A 20,248-nucleotide genomic window follows, 5' to 3' on the forward strand; every position below is an offset into this window, starting at 1 on the left:
GACACCTTTTGCACAAAGCGTATTCCAGTTACATCATATTCACATTGTGATACAGGAGGGCCAGGGAGCAGTGGTAGAGTGGTGGAGGGGAAATATATAAGGCCTAGGCTAATTAAGGCATGGTTCCCTGTAGACTAGGGAGGGTTGCTACAGGTTAATTGAAGCACCTGTAGTCAATTAAGGCCCTGTCAGGAACCTAATGAAACCCCTGCTTCAGTCAGAGGAGGAGAAGAAGGAAGGAGAGAGGACTGGAGCTTGGAGGTGTGTTGTGAGATTTGAAAGACCAGAGAACCAAAGTAAGGGGGACCCTGCCCCAGCAGGGCATGAAGACTCCCTCCTCAAGCATCTAAGGACCGAGAGTGACCCCACCTAAGGGGGAAGAAGGTAAGAAACCCCCAGGGGCTGGGACTCCGAGTGAGGCACAAACCCAGACCCCTTCCCCACTTCCCTCCTCTACCACCTTCCCAGGCCACTAGCGGGGCCTTTGGCACCCAAGAGCAGGGGCAAGAGGTGGCATCTTAGCGCTCCCTCTCCCCTCAAGAAAAGCATGGAACCCACCATATGAACATCGGTCATCTTGTCACAACATTCGTAAGCATATTTCAATAAAACATATGGAGTGCAACATCACACCGTGCATCTCTGCGTAGTCCTGAGGGTCCTAGGCATGGCTGGAGGTTGGCATGTCAGCCACTAGTTGTCCTGAGTTCATTCTCAAGACACATTGCTCCATGTAATCTTCCATGCGTGTCCAGGGGCCAGTTCTCAGGTATACTGGTGTGGGCAGCAATAGCTCCCTGAGTCCACCCCCTCTCCAGTGAGAGCAGAGCTGGATACATCAGCCCTGCTCCCAGCCCCAGCATAGGGGGCAGGCTGGAGGCAGATCGGGGGCATGGCTGGTGTCTGCTTCCCAGGGCCCAGTCTGGTGTCAGTGGAGCTGCTGTTCAGCATAACTAGGTCACAGTTCCCCTCTCAGAAATCTTATGAAGAGTAAAGGGAGCAGGCTTGCCAGAGAACCTGTGTATACTTCATCTCCCAGCTTGGCAATCAAGAGACCACATAGCAGGAGAGAGATTGCGGACTTACCTATATTTGATTTCATATATAAGCAGCCTTGGGCTGTCAGACTTATGTCGGGGAAGTTAGTGCTGCTTAGCAAAATGTATTGTATTATCGGTCTCCCTGGGGAGGAATCTCATGGAGATAAATGTAGTATTTTCATGTGATGTGTTTAATACCAACCTGAGATAATAGCAGAGGTGGGGGAGTGAACTGATTGTCAAGTTGAAAGGATGTACTTAAGTGAAAAGGAATATGCATGTTATTGTTAGGTACTATAATGTTATAAAGGGGTGAATATAAAACCAAGGCATGTGGGGTGGGGGGAAAGCTGTTGAATATTTGCTCAAATCTGAAAGTGAATTTGGATTCATGTGTGTTTGTGATCCTTTTGTGTTCCCATACTGGTAACATCTGAGTGCTCCTTTACTAGTACAATTTACTAGTAAATACAGCAAGCAAATTTTAGCTTGAAGGCTGGAGCAGTCACTGAAAACAAATTCCAGGTGGTATATTCAGTTGTAAAATTAACAATGTGCAATTCACACTGTCTTTGGTTAACAAGTCATGTGGCATAGTATATGTTCCCTGACTGGACAGTTTATGTACCTGGCCAACAGAGCATGAACTGTGAATATTCAAATGTTTGCAGTGTAACTTCCAAATGTAGCTTTAGTTACAGACTCATAAATTAGCAGCATAACTTTACAAATTGAACATTACAGATTACATTGTTGCATTTGTAAATTGTGCAACCTGCAGGCTAAGAACTATTTGCTGAAGGAAAATTGTGAATGGTTCTGAAAATATATAGCTTTGATAATGTTGGGATTTGTTTGTGGACAGAAAAAGAAGTCAATTTTTTTTGAAGAGATTAGTTGTTGTGAATGATTTGTTCAGCTCAAATCAGAAGCACCATTGTGGCTTTGCAATATGGTGGGGAAATGAGATGGTTAACTCATGTACATTAATTAACATGTTAAGCATCACTTAGCATTTAGTGTGGGCAAAGGCAGAGATTTAGCTGGTTGAGAATATTGTATGATCTAATTGTAACCCTTCTGCCAGGTGGAGCCAGCAGCAACAAGGGCCAGGTTCAGTATCTAAAGCAGGGGCCAGCAACCTTTCAGAAGTGCTATGCCAAGTCTTCATTTATTCACTCTAATTTAAGCTTTCACATGCCAGTAATACATTTTAATGTTTTTAGAAGGTCTCTTTCTACAAGTCTATAATATATAACTAAACTATTGTTGTATGTAAAATAAATAAGGTTTTTAAAATTTTTAAGAAGCTTCATTTAAAATTAAATTAAAAAGCAGATCCTCCTGGACCAGTGGCCAGGACCAGGAGAGTGTGAGTGCTACTGAAAATCAGCTTGCTTGCCTCCTTCGGCATATGTGCCATAGGTTGCCTACCCCTGATCTAGAGGTTCCTTTTGAACAATACAGCACAAATCAGCTCGAGCCACCACCCAGTGACCTGGGACAGTTACACACCGCCTTCGGGTGCTGCTAAGAGGCAATGCTTCCCCTCTCATAAGCACAGAGTCTGAGTGTAGCAAAACTTTTTAATAAAAGGAGGGAAATAACTCAGCATTAATTTGGGAAAACACTGCAACTAGGGCTCATAAACACAAACCTTGAGCAAAAGACTCACCCCCAAGTAAGCTGGGCAGTGTCTTTTTCCCATCAGGGTCTTGAGTCAAGCAACCCAATAGTCCCTTTAACGTGCCTGTCCCTTCTCTGTACCTCACTCACAGTTGCTGTCCTTGGCCAGTGCAGCCCCAGAGTTCAGAGGTTCGTCTGCAGAGTCCACCTCCCACCCTGTGTGGAAGGCAAGGAGGGGTAAGGATGCACCTTACGTGCTGCACTTCTCGGGCAACTGCGGGGCTCTGCTCTGGCTCTCTCTACTAGCTTCTCTGCTGGCTGCTTGCCTTGCCTCTCCACCAGCCACCTTGCCTGCCACCCTACTAGCTTCTTGCCTCACCTCTCTGCCAGCTGCCCACTCGCCAAGATGTCTTAAGGCCCCCACACCCAGCCCAGCTCACAGTGATTTCAGCTGTTAATGGGGGAGCCTCACTGCTAGTGCACACTTGGTAGTCTCTTGCAATAGAGACACTGTCTTTATTAGTCTAATACCTAGGTATCAGTGATTTTCAGTTATGCAGTGTGTGAGGTTCTCACTTGAATCTAAATTAGCTCTTTTACCCACACCACCAGGCACCGTGCATGCTGTTCACTGGCCTTTAGAACCCATGTCCTCTGCCTAGCAAGTGCTGTTCAGTTGAGGGTGAGTCCCTCCATTGAAGTTTTATGCCAGGTACAGTTCTGCTGCCCTCAGTTCACACAACAAGTATAACAACCCTTCATTACTCCTGCCTCAATAACAAGGAGACTGGGGATCCAACACCAGCCACAAGTGATCATTTGGGCAAACAGTCTCATCATACTGAGCAGCTAGGCAAGGTGTGTGTGTGTCATAGTATAATTCCCAAATCTGGACCTTAGCGTCCAAAATATGGGTACTAGCATGGTCTTTGGCCACTGGGATGATCATGGGCTAAGCTTAAGAGCTTCCCCTGGTACTTAGTTGGAACCACCAACTGTTTTCGTGGGTGCCAGTCTTCCTGGCGTCCACCAGAAAGAGTCTCCTTCTATAAAAGTCCTTGTTCTACAACAAACCGGGATCGATTAGAAGAGCTGAGAGGCGGTGGGGTGCTCCGTGCCACTGCCCAAGCTTTCTGAAGGCTATCATCTGCTTCCTGCTCAGTCTGGAACTGTTCCCTTGAAGCTGGAGACACCAGTTCTTCCTCAGACTGTGGACTTGGGCTTGGTCCCTCTGGAAGCGATGTAGGTGATGGGGTTGTTTCCGTTGCTGGTGAGCCGCTCTCCGCTGGTGCACTAGGGGGTATTTCAAGCTTGGGCTGAGCCTCTTGGGTGTGGTTGTCTGCTGCTTCTGCCAGTTCAGGCTCGCTGGCGCCCTCTGGCGTTGGGGTTGAAGATGGATTTGCAAGCACTGTCGTCAGTGCTGGCACCGGTTCTCGTGCTGGCTGCTTTTCCAGTTCCTGGTCTGGGACTGGAGGCACTGTGGCTGTTTCCATTGTTGGCGTGGGATCCGGGTCCACTACCTCTATCTGGGTCTCTTGTAACACAGACAGGGCCCCTGTGAATGGCTCAGGAACAGGAATGGGTCTGGAAGCTTGCCTGGTTTGGCTGCGTGTAACCATTCCCACTCTCTTGGCCCGCTTCACCTGGTTGGCCAAGTCTTCCCCCAGCAGTATGGGGATGGAATAATTGTCATAAACTGCAGAAGTCCACATTCCTGACCAGCCTTTGTACTGGACAGGCAGTTCAGCTGTAGGCAAGTCTATAGCTTGTGACGTGAAGGGGTAAATTGTCACTTGGGCCTTTGGGTTGATGAATTTGGGGTTGACGAAGGATTGGTGGATAGCTGACACTTGTGCCCCCGTGTCTCTCCACGCGGTAACCTTCTTTCCGCCCACTCTCAAAATTTCCCTTTGCTCCAAGGGTATTTGAGAGGCATCTGGGCCTGGGGATCCTTGGGGTGATGGTGGTGTAATGAACTGCACTCGGTTGGGGTTCTTTGGGCAGTTGTCCTTTATATGTCCCAGTTCATTACGCTTAAAGCATCTTCCAGCTGACTGGTCACTGGGTCGAGGTGGGTTACTGGAGACTGGGGAGGTGGAAGAATAGGGCGTCTGTGGCTTTCCTTGGGTTGTCAGTGAGGTCTTGTGCTGCCCTCGGTTATAGGGTTTATTGTCGGTGTGCTCCCTGGGGTATTCGCTCCCCTTGACAGTAGGTTTTTTCTTTTCTGCCACTTCCATCCATTTGGCTCCAATCTCCCCCGCCTCGGTTATCGTTTTGGGTTTCCCATCTCGGATGTACCTCTCTATTTCCTCAGGAACACCATCTAAGAACTGCTCCATTTGTATCAGGAAGTGCAGCTCGTCCATATTGTTAACCTTTGTTCCTGATATCCAGGCCTCATAATTCTTTGCAATGGAGTAGGCATGTCGGGGGAATGACACATCTGGGTTCCATTTTAGGGTTCTGAACCGCCGACGGGCATGTTCAGGTGTTATCCCCATTCTGTATCTGGCCTTGGTTTGAAAAAGTTTATAATCATTCATGTTCTCCTTAGGCATTTCAGCTGCCACCTCTGCTAAAGGTCCACTGAGCAGTGGCCTCAGCTCTATCATGTACTGGTTTTCAAAGATGCTGTATCCATGGCAGGTCCTTTCAAAATTTTCTAAGAAGGCTTCAGTGTCATCACCTGCCTTGTAGGTGGGAAATTTTTTGGGATGTGGAACAACAACTGGTGAAGTGTTGTTAGGATTGGCTGTGTTCTGTTGCTTAGCCTGTTCTAATGCCAGGATCTGCTGGTAGGTCTCCCTCTGGAGTTCCATCTATCCTCGGTGGTCTGCATCTTTTGCTTCTTGTTCTCTTTTGTGGGCTTCCTCTTTGGCTGCTTGCTCTCTTTTGTCTTCTCTTTCTCTCAGCTCCACCTCTTTTTCTCTTATTTCATTTTTTTTTGTTTTCTTTCCATGTCTCGCTTGTGGTCGGCGTCTCTGATGTGTTCCTCTGCATCCGGTCTTGCCAGTTCCTGTTTCAAGTCCTTGGTAGTCATGGTTCCTGCTTTCTTGTGTTGGGGTGCCCTCTGGTGTTTTACTGCCTGAACTGCTGCTTCTTTGTTGCCTAGCAACAGTGCCTTTCTAACTTTTTCTAAGTAGCCTTCCCCGATAAAACTATAACAAAAAAAACCCCTTCATTTGCATATGTGTTCTGCTGGTGTAGTTGTTTAACAAAAGACCCTTGTTAAACCTTAATGGCCCTGCCTGAGGCAATCTCTATGCACAGCCAGAAAGAAGCAAGGAAAAAAAAATTCTCTGGCTGTAGGTTTAAAAAAAAACCCTTCTCTCTGCTTACAAGCAGCTAGCAGAGAAAAGAAAATTAATAATCTTACTGGCTTTTGGATTCTTATCTTTATCCCACCACTGCCTACCATGTCATAGTATAATTCCCAAATCTGGACCTTAGTGTCCAAAATATGGGTACTAGCATGAATTCCCCTAAGCTTAATTACCAGCTTAGATCCTGTACTGCTGCCACCAATCAGGACTTAGAGTAGAGCACCTGATAGACTCTGGTCTCCCCCAAAACCTTCCCTGGAGGCCCCAAGACCCAAATTCCTTGAGTCTCACAACAAAGGGGAATAAACCATTTCCCTTCCTCCTCCTTTCTTCCTCCCAGCTCTTTCCCCCTCTGGGTACACTAGGAGATCCCCGTGATTCAACTCCTTGAATCACCACACAGAGAGGAATGATACCTTCCCCCAGAGGCAATCCAGATTCAAGCTCCGTGAATCTAAAACAAAGGGATTCCACCCTTCCCCTCCCTTCTCCTTCCCTGTTAAGTACAGACTCAATTCCCTTGAGCCTCAACAAGGGGAAAAAAATCAAATAGGTCTTAAAAGCAAAACTTTTAATAAAAAGAAAGACCTTTTATTTTTTCTATCTCTGCAATTTAGATGGTAAAAAGTTACAGGGTCTTTCAGCTTATAGACAATAGAAAGAAAGCTTTCTCCAGCAGAAATACAATTTAAAATACTTTCACCCAAATACACATTAAAACTCTACCAACCAGATACACAGTTGCAAATACAGAAAAACAATTAAAAAGACTAAACTGTCTTTCTACTTTGTACTTACAAAATTGGAACAGAGATTAGAGAGCCTGTAAGTATGTGTGGTCACTCTCAGAGCCTAGAGAGAACAAAGCAAAACCCAAAAACTACAAACAAAGGCTTCCCTCCACTGAGATTTGAAAGTATCTTGTTTCCTGATTGGTCCTCTGGTCAAGTGTTTTTTTGGTTCCCTGTTTGTTAACCCTTTACAGGTAAAAGAGACATTAACCCTTAACTATCTGTTTATGACAGTGTGTCCATGCAAACGAGATCAGCTTCTGAAGTCTTTTTCCACAGCTCACTACTAGATGTCAGACAGGGGAGAGCTCATCCAGACTCTGCTTACATCATTAATGCCTTCTAAAATGTTGGTCAAGGCAAATCAAGTTGTTCTTTAGCACACCCAAAAGTGAGATTGGGCTCCCTCATAGGCAACATCTGCACTTGGAGCTAGGAGTCTGAGTCCCCCTCACTTATGCTAGCTCTGATCAAGGCAGTGCACTAAAAATACAAGCAAAACCATGGTAGCATATTCAGTGGTGAGCGGTAGCATGCGTTAAGCTGCTGCCTGGCCGCCCTTGGTATGTACTCGGGGTAGCTAGCCCAGTGCCACTGCTTGCTGCTGCCCATGCCACCATGCTGTGCTTGTATTTTTAGCACACTAGCTTACTAAGGGCTGCCATGAGTATATCCACGTAAGCTGCGAATCACACCGCCAGCACCCAGTGCAGATGTAGCCACAGTCCCTATTGGGACCTACTAACTCATGTTAAAACTATTCACTGACTTATCTTCACTAGGATCTTACCTCCTATTAGTGACAACATGAGGTACTAAGGACACACCTTTTATGCCAGTGAAGATGCACCCTCAAGTTTCCCTGTCCTCATTAACTCACCCATGTAGCACATGCTAAAGTGCTACTCCCTTTTTCTTGCCTCAGAGTTTGGAAGATGTTAATTAGGGTAGGTCTGCGTAGCAATCACAGGATGTGATGGCACCTGGTGCAGACAGCCCTGAGCTAGCTTTGCTCTAGCTAGTTGGAGTATCTGGAGCAGTGAGTCTGGATAACATGAGCTAACAGCACTCCTTTAAATCCTAGTCTAAACATGCCCCCTGAGGGAGGATGGACAAAACGTGCCGTTTTCCAATCTGAGCATGAAATCCACTGGAAAAAAGCCCAATTTTCCTGTACATTGAATCTCTCATCCTTTTCCTCCTCACCCAGCTCCATTCAGGCCAGCAGACACCAAAGGCATTGTTCGATTTGACCGCTATGGTGATGGAATTGGTCGTTACAATATCTTCAACTACCACAGAACGGATGGGAGATATAGATACCAGAAGGTGGGCTACTGGGCAGAAGGGCTTACCCTGAACACCACCCTCATCCCCTGGGCAAAGACCTCTGTTCCCGTGTCCCAGTGCAGTGACCCCTGCAAGAAGAATGAAATGAAGAGCATGCAGCCGGGGGACATGTGCTGCTGGATATGCATCCCATGCCAGCCTTACGAATACCTGCTGGATGAATTCACCTGCATGGACTGTGGTCTAGGATACTGGCCCAATGATACCCTGAATGGCTGCTATGAGCTACCACAGGAGTACATCCGCTGGAAAGACGTCTGGGCCATTGGGCCAGTTACGATATCTTGCTTGGGTTTCATCTCCACCCTCTTTGTCTTTGGAGTCTTCATTAAGAACAATGACACTCCCATTGTGAAGGCCTCTGGCCGCGAACTCTGCTACATCCTCCTCACTGGGGTCCTGATGTGCTACAGCATGACTTTCATCTTCATTGCAAAGCCCTCCACCGAGGTCTGCACCCTGCGGCGCTTGGGGCTGGGAACCTCCTTTGCAGTCTGCTACTCTGCCCTCTTGACCAAGACCAACCGGATCGCTCGGATCTTCAGCGGGGTGAAGGAAGGGGTCCAGCGCCCACGCTTCATAAGCCCCACCTCACAGGTGGTCATCTGCATGGCCCTCATCTCCTGCCAGATGATCATCGTCATCATCTGGCTTATGGTGGAGACCCCTGGCACGGGGAAGGAGACGGAGCCTGACAAAAGGTACATTGTCACCCTCAAGTGCAACAACCGTGACTCCAGCATGCTCATTTCACTGACCTACAATGTGCTCTTGATCATCTTGTGTACAGTCTATGCCTTCAAGACCAGGAAATGCCCTGAAAACTTCAATGAGGCCAAGTTCATTGGATTCACCATGTACACCACATGCATCATCTGGCTGGCCTTCCTGCCCATCTTCTATGTGACCTCCACCGACTACCGCGTAAGTGATCCCTGCTGAGCAGGGTAGGGAATGGGAGGCCAGCAGCGTGGCTAAGTCCACTGGATTCCAGGGCCCTGCTCCTTGTTAAGTGGAGATGGAGGTAGAGGGTTGAGGGTGGGTCTTGGACACTAGAAGACCAGCCTGCAGGTGGGAAAGCTTTCTGTGCAGATGAACAGAAGGGCAGTTGTTATAATTAAATTAGATCTGAGGACACTCCAGATTGTGGTTAAATGCAGCATAGCAGGTCGCTAAGGGAAAGGAGGAAGGGTGTGTGTCTCTGAGGGAGGCAAATGGGAGAACATGGCTGGTAGGCATAATGCAGGCAAATTCTGTGCAAGTTCCTTGCTATTCCAGTCCCGGGCCTCCATACCTGCCTGCCAATACATCATGATCCTGATCTGCCGCCTCCCTGCTATTATAGCCTGGGGCCCCACACACAGCCCTGCCAATGCCCCTCCAGACTGCCCTGCTATCCCCCACCCCCGATGCCAGTGGTGGTTGGCCTTGAGTGGGGCACAAAGAGGATTCAGGGACCAAACCAAAACCAACACATTGGTTCTCCCTTTATTCGTTCATCTAAATGCTCAATAACCAGAGTCATCAATCAAGGAGGCTGATTTTTCCAGCAGAAATTGCAAACCAGAAATCTAGAGGCCATAAAAGCATGTCTGGGGAGGCTGTGCCAGACTTAGGCACCAAGTGACACCTTGGGGAGGGAGGGGCCCTCAATGTCTGAGACACCCACATCTCCTAGCCCAATTCCCCCTCTCTGGCAGCTCTGCAAATTCAAAGGCTGAGCCAGTGGTGAAACACAACGCTAGTCCTGCTCCTAGAATGGATTCTGCCTGAGAAGGGGAATGTGTTTAACCCCATTACTGATCACTGGGCTCATTGCTGTACTCTCTGACCTACAGGAGCTGGCAGTCCTGGAAAATGCTGAGGAAATGTATTTGCTCTTGTATTTCTTTAGACAACCAGCAGCACCTAGTGGCAGCTGAGATGAACATTAGAGAGTTGTACAGTGCCTACCGGGGTCCTGTCTGCCACTAGCCACTCTTCCATAGAGAAAAGTTTAGTGATGTACATTGGAGAAACACTTTATAATGCTGTTGGGTGACAGGGTGGTCCAGTGTGCAGAGCAAGCAGCAGGGAGGCAGGAAACCTGGCTTCTGATCCAAGTCATTTCTCCTGTCTGTAGGAGTGGGGTAATGATACTGGCTTATCTTGTTGGGGTGGGAGGTAAGCAGGGTAGCTTTTTGATAGACAGCATAACCAGCAGTGTCTATCGCTAAGGTTGTCTGACCCCTTCCAAGACCCTGCTTTCAGTTACTTGCAACTTTGCTAAACTTTAGCTTGCCGGGGTGAAATTTTCCATGCTGGGCATCTGCCTCAGGCTGATTTTTTTTGTTTTTGGAAAGCTGTAGCAAAAAGGCTTCAGATGTTTCCAAGAATGAGATGAGGAAAGATGGGCTGACTTTGCTCTTGTTTAAAAAATATCCTCACATGCATTGTGCTCAGAAGTATAGTGCCTCCATGCGTTGATACAGGGACTTGAAATGGGGCAGGGAAGTCACTCTGCTGTCAGGGCTGTGCTTTTTTTGCTACTTCTGTGAATATGTGCTCAAATTTGGCCAAGTTATGAGCCTCTGAACATTTCAGTTTCCCTGTGTTCAGAGTCCATCTGCACTGAGCATGTTCCAGCCCAGGGCCTGAGCAAAGCAGGAATTGTTTTGCAATCACCCTCTCCCTTTGATACAGGGGTTGCTGGAGGGTCGGGAGCAGAACTGAGAGCAGGGAACCCCTCTCTCCTGTGGTCTCAGTGATACCAACCCATACTGGGCCCAGCAGTGGGGAGGAGAACTCAGACCACCTTGAATGCAGAAGGGTGACAAGTGGGGCCTGTGGGGAGAAGGGGTTGGCGAGGGGGGGAAGCTGGGATGTGACACCAAGGAGAGGTGAGCGGGACTAGGACATGGAGCTGAGCAGGGGAAGCTGGGATTGGGATGAAGAGTCAAGGGCGAGGCAGGAGGAAACTGAGGCTGGGGCGTGGTGCTCTAGGGGTGTGATAGAGACAGTTACTCCATTAGCTCAAGAGTCTGAGGTCTGTGCAGTGAATCTAAAAGCTTCAGCCCTGCTGGTGATCCACCTGGGTGTCAATATGATTCCATATGACGGAAAAAAAATTTCAGTTGGCTTTTTAAGAACACAAAAAGCCAAGTTAAAAGAACATTACGGTTGCAAAGTCAAGCACTCAGAAGTTAGGACATGCTAAGTTTGCCTATGCAACTATAATTTGGCCCCACTGTCCGTAGGCATTTTGATACAGACTTGAATGACAAGATCACATGCTATTTTTTCTGCAGGACCCCTTCCCCATTCAGTGCACAGGATGGACAGTGCTCAGGGAGGGAATCAGGGTCCTGTGATTAATGTGCCTGTTGTCTGTAGGACTCCTGCCTCATTTGTTGCAGAAATTGGAAGGAGTGTAATGAATGAAATGGGACAGTAGTAGGAGAAAGGAAGGCTTTGTGGTTAAAGCTGGTGAATGGTGCCATGGAGCACTGGATTCTATCCCTGCTTCTGCCACAGATTTCCTGTGTGATGCTGGGCAAATCACTTAATCCAAACTCATCATGTGATCACTTTTACATTTTATTGGAGTCTGACTTGAGACCCTAGGGTCTGATCTGCAGGATTGCTGAGCACTCACAGCTGTGACAGAAGCCAAGGGGAGCTCAGCTCTGAACAAATGAAATGCTAAATTCTCTGAGAAAGCAGCTCCCAGTGGGTACTTTTGACCTCAATCTGTCTCTGTGTCTCAGTTCCTCAGCTGTAAAATGGGGATAATAATATGCCCTCGTCTCACAGGGGTGCTGTGATGATAAATCAGTAATATTTGTGCATCACTCAGATATTACAGTGAGGAGACCCATAGAAAAGCCCGTGTGGAAATGAACAATTCTGTCTCCAGAGCAGGGTTTGGATAGTGTGTGCAGTAACTAAGAGTTGGGCCACACATCGAGCAATGAGGATAAAACAAAACATTGCCTAACTGCTCATTAATTGAGCACCATCTGTCTTGTGCCCTCGATGAGGAAAAAATAGTATGTGAGCATGTAATTAGAGCCTATCATAATGCGTATGGGGGTTGAACTAAGGTTGCCCAGGCAACCTCAATTTTGGCATGTCCCAACTTTCGAGTGCTTGACTTTGCAGTTTTTCTGATGTAATATAATGCTAATTTCAGTGACATTTAGTGCCGGCAGCAGTAAAAACCCTCCCTCTGCAGCAAATAGTCTTTAATTTGGCATGGGCTTAGCATACATGCCATAACAGTGTGAACAAAGGAGATAGGTTAAAACTGATGAACAGATGACGGGCTGAGAAAGATGTTTCTGAGATGACTTAGGGGCTGCTTCTGCTTGCCCTCGCACCAATTTCTTTCATGTGTAACCTCTCCAGAGCAGGGAGCGCCCTTCTTCCATGTTTGCAAAGCCCCAGGTGGGCAGGACTTTAAAGACTTGTCTTGGATTGTGGCACTTTGGGGAAGGGTCCATGTTTTTGTTGCACGTTTGTACACAGTGGGGTCCTGTGGCTGGGGGTCCTCAGTGCTACTGCAATACAGACCAGTAATAACAATAATTGTTTTACATTGGTGTGACACTGCTGGCTTCCTGTGTACACAAGTGAAAGCAGGAAATCACAGGGGAAATCAGAATTGGTGAAATCAGAATCATGCCCTTAAAATCCAACTTGCTATCCCTGGAAATCCTGGCCTAAATTGCACTGATTATTCACCCTGGAATAGAATGACATTCCTGCTTCTAGAGTAACAATTGATCTATGGTAGCCTTCCGATTAGTGTGACCAGATAGCAAGTGTGAAAAATCGGGATGGGGATGGGGGTAATAGGAGCCTATAAAAGAAAGCCCCAAAAATCATGACTGTCCCTATAAAATCGGGACATCTGGTCACCCTACTTCCCCTCTCTCCAGTATCTATGGGTGACCTGAAAGGCCCTGCCCTAGCTCCTCTGCTCTCCCGAATATATTTCAGTATGATGATTCCTGCTCTCCAGTTGATTTCAGCAGAGTAACTCTAGGGGAGAGGCAAACCCTCTGCTTTTACGTTATGTTATCTGTGGTGTCAACTGGCACCTCTACGGCCATGTTGACCAGAGTGGAAATAGATGTTTTCCAGTCATGTCTGCACCATTCAACGCCCCTGGCAGATACTTGAAGCTGGTTGTGCTGTAGCTTTGGGGTTCTAGTGTTATGGAGGGACTCCATTCTGCCCCTCCCTCCCCGAGAGCTCACCTTGAGTGATTCCTGCTCCGCTGTTTGCACTGGGATAAAGCAATACTGGGGGCCAATCATGGGGCTGGAATCAGGCCCTTGGTAATTAGCACTAATAACATTGCCTAGGAATGTGTAAGGAGTAATCACACAGCCCTGGCTTTCGGACCCTCACTTAGCTCCCCGCTAGCCAAAGGCTGCCAATGGTGCTCATGGCTCTGCTGCCTGACCGCCTTCTGGAGAGAGGTAGAACTTTGGACTCAGCTGTTGGGAGCTGCTAAACTTCTCGGTATGGCCATGACTCTGCTGCTACTGGAGACCATGCAGGACTCCTCCTTAGTTTAGCATCAGTCCTATAGAGCTGAGGTGCTCGGGGCTGGAGCACCAGAGTTAGCTGCACCCCCGAACCCCATTTTATGGAGGGTTGGTATGTCCCTGGATAGCTTGCTACAATCGGGCTGTCCCATAAGCTGGGTGTCTTCACTATGGAAGGATTTGCCAGCACTATCTGGTTTCTTGGTATGGTATTACTGTGGCTTAGTTGATAGAGCACTGGCTTGGGAACAGGGGCGACTCCAGACACCAGCATGCCAAGCGCATGCTTGGGGCGGCAAGCCATGGGTGGTGCTCTGCCGGCGCTGCGAGGGCGGCAGGCAGGTTGCCTTCAATGGCATGCCTGCGAAGGGTCCACTGGTCCCGCAGCTTCGGCGGACCTCCCGCAGGCTGCCGCTGAATCCGCAGGACCGAGGACCTCCTGCAGGCAAGCCGCCAAAGGCAGCCTGCCTGCCGTCCTTGGGGCAGCAAAATACCTAGAGCTGCCCTTGCTTGGGAATCAGGAAACCTGAGTTTTAGTCCTGGCTTAACTCCTGGCCTTCTGGATGACCTTGGGCAAGTCATTTCCCTATCTATGCCTCAGTTTCTGCGGGGAGGGATAGCTCAGTGGTTTGAGTTCAATCCTTGAGGGGGCATTTAGGGATCTGGGGCAAAAATCTGTCTGGGGATGGGTCATGCTTTGAGCAGGGGGTTAGACTGGATGAACTCCTGAGGTCCCTTCCAACCCTGATATTCCATGATTCTTGTCTATTCCCATGGAGAATCATGTAGGCAAAATGCCCACTGACGGCAGAAAGAAGCAGGAGTGCAGGTTGCATGAGGCATGTGAGATTGGGCCCGTAGTTTGGGGAATGGAGGAACCCTTGCTATGTAGAAGACTGACGTGTGGGAGCAGGAGGGGAACATTTTGTACTTGGAGGAGCAGCCAAGATTCAAAGGAGAACGCTGCAAGGGGTGCTGGCTTTGGACGGCTGCACCTGGAGAGCTTAAAGCTGTTTTGCTGAACACCAGAGAGGATGAGTAAGCGAGAGCCCCCAGTTGAGCTTGGAACAGTCACTCACAGGCTTCGGGCTAGTGTGGAAATGAGTGATAGATGGAAGTGAATGTTGCAAAAGGAGAGGGGAATACAGGAGCTCAGGAAGCAGCATCCCTGTGTGCACCGGGGCATGTGACAAAGCCCCAGGCACATTTTCAAAATGAGAAACTGACTGGACTCTGCTACATTCTCTGACAGCAGAAAGAAATCTTTAGACAATGGCCGGCTCAACCTCCACCCACGCAGAGCTCGGGGGCTACAACTATCAGAGGCTATTGCCCAGAGGACCGGATACCATGGAAAATTCAGGAAACCTGAGGTCCTTTCTTAGATCATGTGGAGCTAAATCCTTAGCTGGGGCTCGATCCTGCAAAGTGCCGAGCTGTCTGTACATCAAGGTGCTCAACACACACTTAATAACAGTAATAATGTTGTCATCCTGGGAAGGGCCAGCTTTAGGCCGATTCTCCCAATTCCCCGGAATCGGGCCCCGTGCCTAAGAGGGCCCTGCGCCTTAGGCGTCTTTTTAATTTTTTTTTACTCACCCAGCAGCAGGGTGTGTGTGTGTGTGTGTGTGTCCACTCTGGGTCTTCGGCAGCATTTTGGTGGCGAGGGGTCCTTTGGTGCCACGGAAGCCCCAGAGCGGATCCCCCGCCGCCGAAGTGCCGCCGAAGCCCCGGACCACCACAGGGTATTCGAATCGGGCCCCACCATTCATAAAGCCAGCCCTGATTCTGGGGAAGGCAGTGGGGCTAGTCTTGTGCTTAAGGGCTTTGAAGGATCAACAACTTTGCATGGCTTTAAGCACTAAGCAAAATTTGGTAGATTCCTCTGAGTTCCACATGGAGTTTTGGAGCTGAAATTCAAGGTGAAACCAAAGGGTGGGTCGGGGTGTGCGTGTGGTGTGTGTGCACGTGCATGTGTGCGCACACTCGTGCGAATGCACGCATACCACCCTCTTCTACCCAGTTCAACAGATAGCGACCAGTGGAGTTGTTTGTATGGAACTTTGCAAACCAAAATTGCTGTGTCCCCACAGCTCTGCTGTACGGTGGGAGTATCTGTAAAGGGCTGGAGTTTGCATTTGTTTAGGATATAGACAAGAGGCTGTGTGGGGAAGTTTAGATCTGTCTCTCAGATCAGGCAACATATTTTGATGGAGGATTTGGGTTTGTCCCTGTACAGAGATAATAGGAGCTAACCACAAAGTTGGAGCTGGATCCAAACTCCTGCAGAGTTCAGCATCAGGGCTTTGGTTCTGCCCCATTTCTGCTGGGGTGGGGATAAAATAGAAACTGTTCAAAGGAAGCTGGTGGATGGATATCCCCTCTGAGCCTATGCTAGCTGTGCAGGGGGTTGCAGGAGGTGTAGCCAGGCACAGTGCCTTAGGGCAGGTCAGACATCAGGTGTGGCCTTTACTCAGTGATGGGTTGGATCTCTGTGGGTGTTTTACTCTGGGCTGATGTCTCCCCTCTGCTCCCTGCAGGTGCAGACGACCACCATGTGCATCTCCGTCAGCCTTAGCGGCACCGTGGTCCTCGGCTGCCTGTTCACCCCCAAACTCCACATCATCCTCTTCCAGCCCCAGAAGAATGTTGCCAGCCACCGCGTGGCCACCAACCGGTTCAGCGTGACTGCAGCCGGCTCCAGCCACTCGCACGGTGAGTAGCTGGCGGCCCCCCAGCACTGCTCCCTGGCCCTGGGCACGGAGCATGGTGTCTGTCCTCCTGTTGCTGAAGGGGGGCTGAATGCTGTGGGGGATGGAAGCATGGCCAGGTGACCCTGTGCACCAGCTCCCTTTTGAGAGCTTTGTAATTCAAATGTCAATGGCCATTGAATTGAAAATGTTACAAGCCATTGAGCTGCCCCGCCCTGCCCTGTAATGTCATACGCTTTCTGCTAATGCTGACATCTCCTGCATGTTTGAGGACATGTGTGCCTCCGTGACATGTAGTCGCCACTGCCACTTCCCTGGGGGGTAGGGGAATCTTTGCAGGGCAGGAGGGGATGGTGGCTGGAGGGCAGGGGCAGGCACCCCCAGTTTGTAGGCAGGGGGAGAAGGGGAGAGGAAGGGACGGCCCTGGGGCATGGAGAAAGGAAGGGACGGTCCTGGGGCATGGGATCAGCAGCAGATGTGGTCTCAGCCCCATGGCTGCACATGGGGCTACAGCGCCCACTCCAGGGTGCTCTCTCCAAGCCATGGGGAAGGCGGCAGGGTGCGGCAGGTGGCGATGGTGGGGCTGGGATCCAGGTCCAGCTTCTGTTCCATGATGCCTCTCTGTGTTCTTCCCCTGCCAGGGTCGGCCTCTCAGTCAGTCCCCACGGTGTGTAATGGCCGCGAAGTGGTGGACTCCACAACCTCATCCTTATGAAATGCCCTGCGGTTCCCATGGGCAAGAGCATGGTCCTCAGTGCAGACCCCTGCACGAAGGCGCAGGCCTTTTTCGTTCCCGTTGGGCCTTTTGTTTCTCAAAGCTGTGCTCCCAGCCTGCTCGCTGATGCCGTCTCACTCGCTGGGCCGGCCTTCCCCAAGGAGAGGAACCGTTGCGTGAGAACTGGGTGCCACCTTCCGCTGCCCTGCTCCCTCAGCTTTGGCCCAGAGAGACACAAACCTGCTGGGGAGGTCGTGACGGTACTGAACGGACCCGCTGGGGCCTGGAGGAACGACTCCATCTCCCTGGGGAGCCAGCGCTGAGCCAGATGGATCTCCTGGCAGATCCACCCTGTGTTACCTCTTGCTGGCCAGATTACCAGAGAGAGCAGAAACCAAGCATCTGTACTTCCCCACTTCTCTCTGCACTGGAATAGGGTCAGGGGAAAGTCCCAGATTCCCACTGGCTGCTCCCTCTTCCTCTCCCTCCCCAAAAGAAGCAGGATCCTTCCCCCCCGAAAGAGCAAATATGAAGGGGTCAAAGGTGCTATGGCTTGAAGAGAACAGACAGGCCCTTCTCCAAGACTATGCTGTCCCGCAGCGCTGGGAAGGAATTCAGACTGTATAAGTTGCGGGGCTCAGGGCTGCTGCTGATTTTGCAGGAAGATCTCTGGTTGGAATGTGAACCCCCTGCCCCCTCTGAGCTGTGAGAGACTCACTTTGAAATGGACAAACAGGTGCTTCCACATCAGAGATTTCTGACCCTGGGAATCTGGGTTGTACCCATGATCTTCCTGCTGACGCATTACCTGACTCGGCTAGAGGGACCCTACCTGGGGGTTGCCGTATGTGCGGGACTGTAGGGTTTTGTTTAGCAAGGGCAGTCGGGACGGGCATGGTGGTTAGCCAGGGAGCAGGGATAGAGGGAGGGGCCAGCCGGGGTGAGGCGTGGCACAGGAGGGCTGCCCTGTCAGCATCTAGTGTGGGACACTGACAGAAGAGGGTAGCATTGGACTGAAACAACGCCTACAAATGGAGAAATGATGAGGTATGAGAATGGAGGGAGAGACCTGAAAATGTGGGGCCAGCCAGACGCAGAGAGCGAGTGAGAATCTGGCAGCCTGCAGTCCTGGGGACTGACTTCAGGGGGAGCTCTGTGTCCTGTCTCGGGAAACTGGGCCTCTAGGGTGAACGAGTCCCACAACACAGAGAGCAGGGAGGAACAAACCCCCAACACATGCTTCAGGCCCTCTACTGGGGGTCGGGCACAGCTGCTGCTTGGATGTCAAGGGGGGGACACGTCCTGCTGCTCCCTGCTTCCACAGGGGTTTGGATTTGTGGTGTGCTGGAGTCCAAAGGTGCTCCCCACTCTCTGCCTCTACAGGCAGCAGGAAAAGGACATTCCCACTGCATTAGGCTGCCCAAGGGGCTGTTCCCCCAGAATGCCCCATGTCCTTCATCAGCAGCAGGACGGGGAGGGTTTGGGCTGATTCCATGGAGGGCCAGGGTGCCTCAGACCACTCCCATTCCTGACCCTGCCAGGAGCTGCCTGACCATGACATCACCCAGCAGCCAAAGTTGCCCGAGCGCTGGTGCAGCAGCAAAAGCAGCAATAAACCATCTGGATCTGTGCTTTACAGCTGCCAAACACTCTGGCAGCAAAGCTGCTCCCCTGCTTCGCTGCAGTTTTCTTGGCACCTTCATCCACCGAGAGCCAGCAGGTGAGTGCAAAAGGTTCCACTCTTGTCCAGAGCTGCTCGGAGCCTTTCAAACAGCGTCATTTTGGTCCCAAAATTGCCTGTTTTCTGCGTGATGCATAAATAGGCCTGAGAGATTTTTTTTTTTTAAACGATGCTTTTTGCCCCCCAAAATTCAAAATATCAGGTCTCAGTATGCATATGTTTGCTGGAGAACAACTAGTGACATTCCCAGAGCCTTGAAGAGGGAAAAGCATGTTCAGTGAGGCTCTTTAAAACGCTTGGTTCTCTTTATTGTAAATCCCCCACTTAATTCTAACACCTGACACACTCCTGGGAGGAAAACACTCTTTGTGAAAGGTTCAGCATGCCTTGGCCTTTCAACTGAGGGCTGAGAACGCTGCCATTCAGGTTCTCTAGGCCTCCAAGGAGTTCTCCAGCAAAAGGAGGGACATCATCATAATCCTGATTACTCGTCATTAATATCCCACTCGCACCTGTCGGAAGACAGGACACTGGGCTAGATGGCCCATTGGTCTGAACCAGAGTGGCTGTTCTTATATAGCTATTCCTGAGATTTGTAAGTGGAAAAAACAAGCAGGGACAAATCCTTCCAGGTTGTCTTTATGTGTCATAAAGAATCAAAACCAAAACATTAGGGCCCAGTGCAGATACAAAATTTGTATCCACATCTGAGCCACGATCTCCAAAAATGGTCGGTGGGTATCCATGGCTATGCAGGATGCTACAAAAAATCCCCCGATTTTAACCTTTAAAGCAGGGGTGGCCAACCACATGCAGCTCTTCAGAAGTTAATATGCAGCTTCTTGTATAGGCACCAACTCCAGGACTGGAGCTACAGGTGCCAGCTTTCCAATGTGCCAGGGGGTGCTCTCTGCTCAACCCCTGGCTCTGCCACAGACCCTGACCCCACTCCACCCCTTCCAGCCCCTTCCCCTGAGCCTGCCGTACCCTCGCTCCTCCCCCTCACCCCAGAGCCTCCTGCACGGCAGGAAACAGCTGATCGGGAGGTGCGGGGAGGGAGGAGGAGGCACTGATTGGCAGGGCTGCCAGTGGGTGGGAGGCATGGGAGGAGGAGAGGGAGCTGCTTATGTATTACTGTGGCTCTTTGACAATGTAAATGCTGGCTCCTTCTCAGGCTCAGGTTGGCCACCCCTGCTTTAAAGGAATACACTAATGTACATTTTACACTGAATTATGTTACCCATTATGGTTACAAGTGACTCCTAGGCTCAGGGTAAAGAATCAAAAATTGGTGTCTGGTTTTTTCCCATATGTTTCCTTTTTACACTTGACAGCACTTTGTGTAGAGGTTCCCCTCCCTCCCCACCCTATATGTATAGTCATTTTCCTGTTGTTTGTGTGGGTCTTTCTCACAGCCCCAGGGAGAGACGTTTAGAAAGAGGAAAATGGGATTTCAAAAGTCCCCAGTGTTTGTAGA

General features: G+C 49.8%; 1 protein-coding gene across 2 annotated transcripts in view; it reads left to right on the forward strand.

Moving 5' to 3' along the window:
• GRM2 (glutamate metabotropic receptor 2) overlaps positions 1–19,541 on the forward strand; it is a 73,784-nt gene extending 54,243 nt beyond the window's left edge. The window contains exons 4-6 of one of the 2 annotated variants that reach the window (XM_050957649.1): positions 7,991–9,054; positions 16,205–16,379; positions 17,017–19,541. In XM_050957649.1, the coding sequence (XP_050813606.1) occupies positions 7,991–9,054; positions 16,205–16,379; positions 17,017–17,090 (1,313 nt within the window). In that variant the 3' untranslated portion in view covers positions 17,091–19,541. Of the gene's footprint in view, positions 1–7,990; positions 9,055–16,204; positions 16,380–17,016 lie in introns of those variants that run through there. The other variant, XM_050957650.1, reaches the window with a different exon arrangement.
• The last annotated feature ends 707 nt before the right edge of the window (positions 19,542–20,248 follow it).

This window comes from Gopherus flavomarginatus, chromosome 6, assembly GCF_025201925.1.
Source record: "Gopherus flavomarginatus isolate rGopFla2 chromosome 6, rGopFla2.mat.asm, whole genome shotgun sequence".
NCBI classification, from domain to species: Eukaryota; Metazoa; Chordata; order Testudines; family Testudinidae; genus Gopherus; species Gopherus flavomarginatus.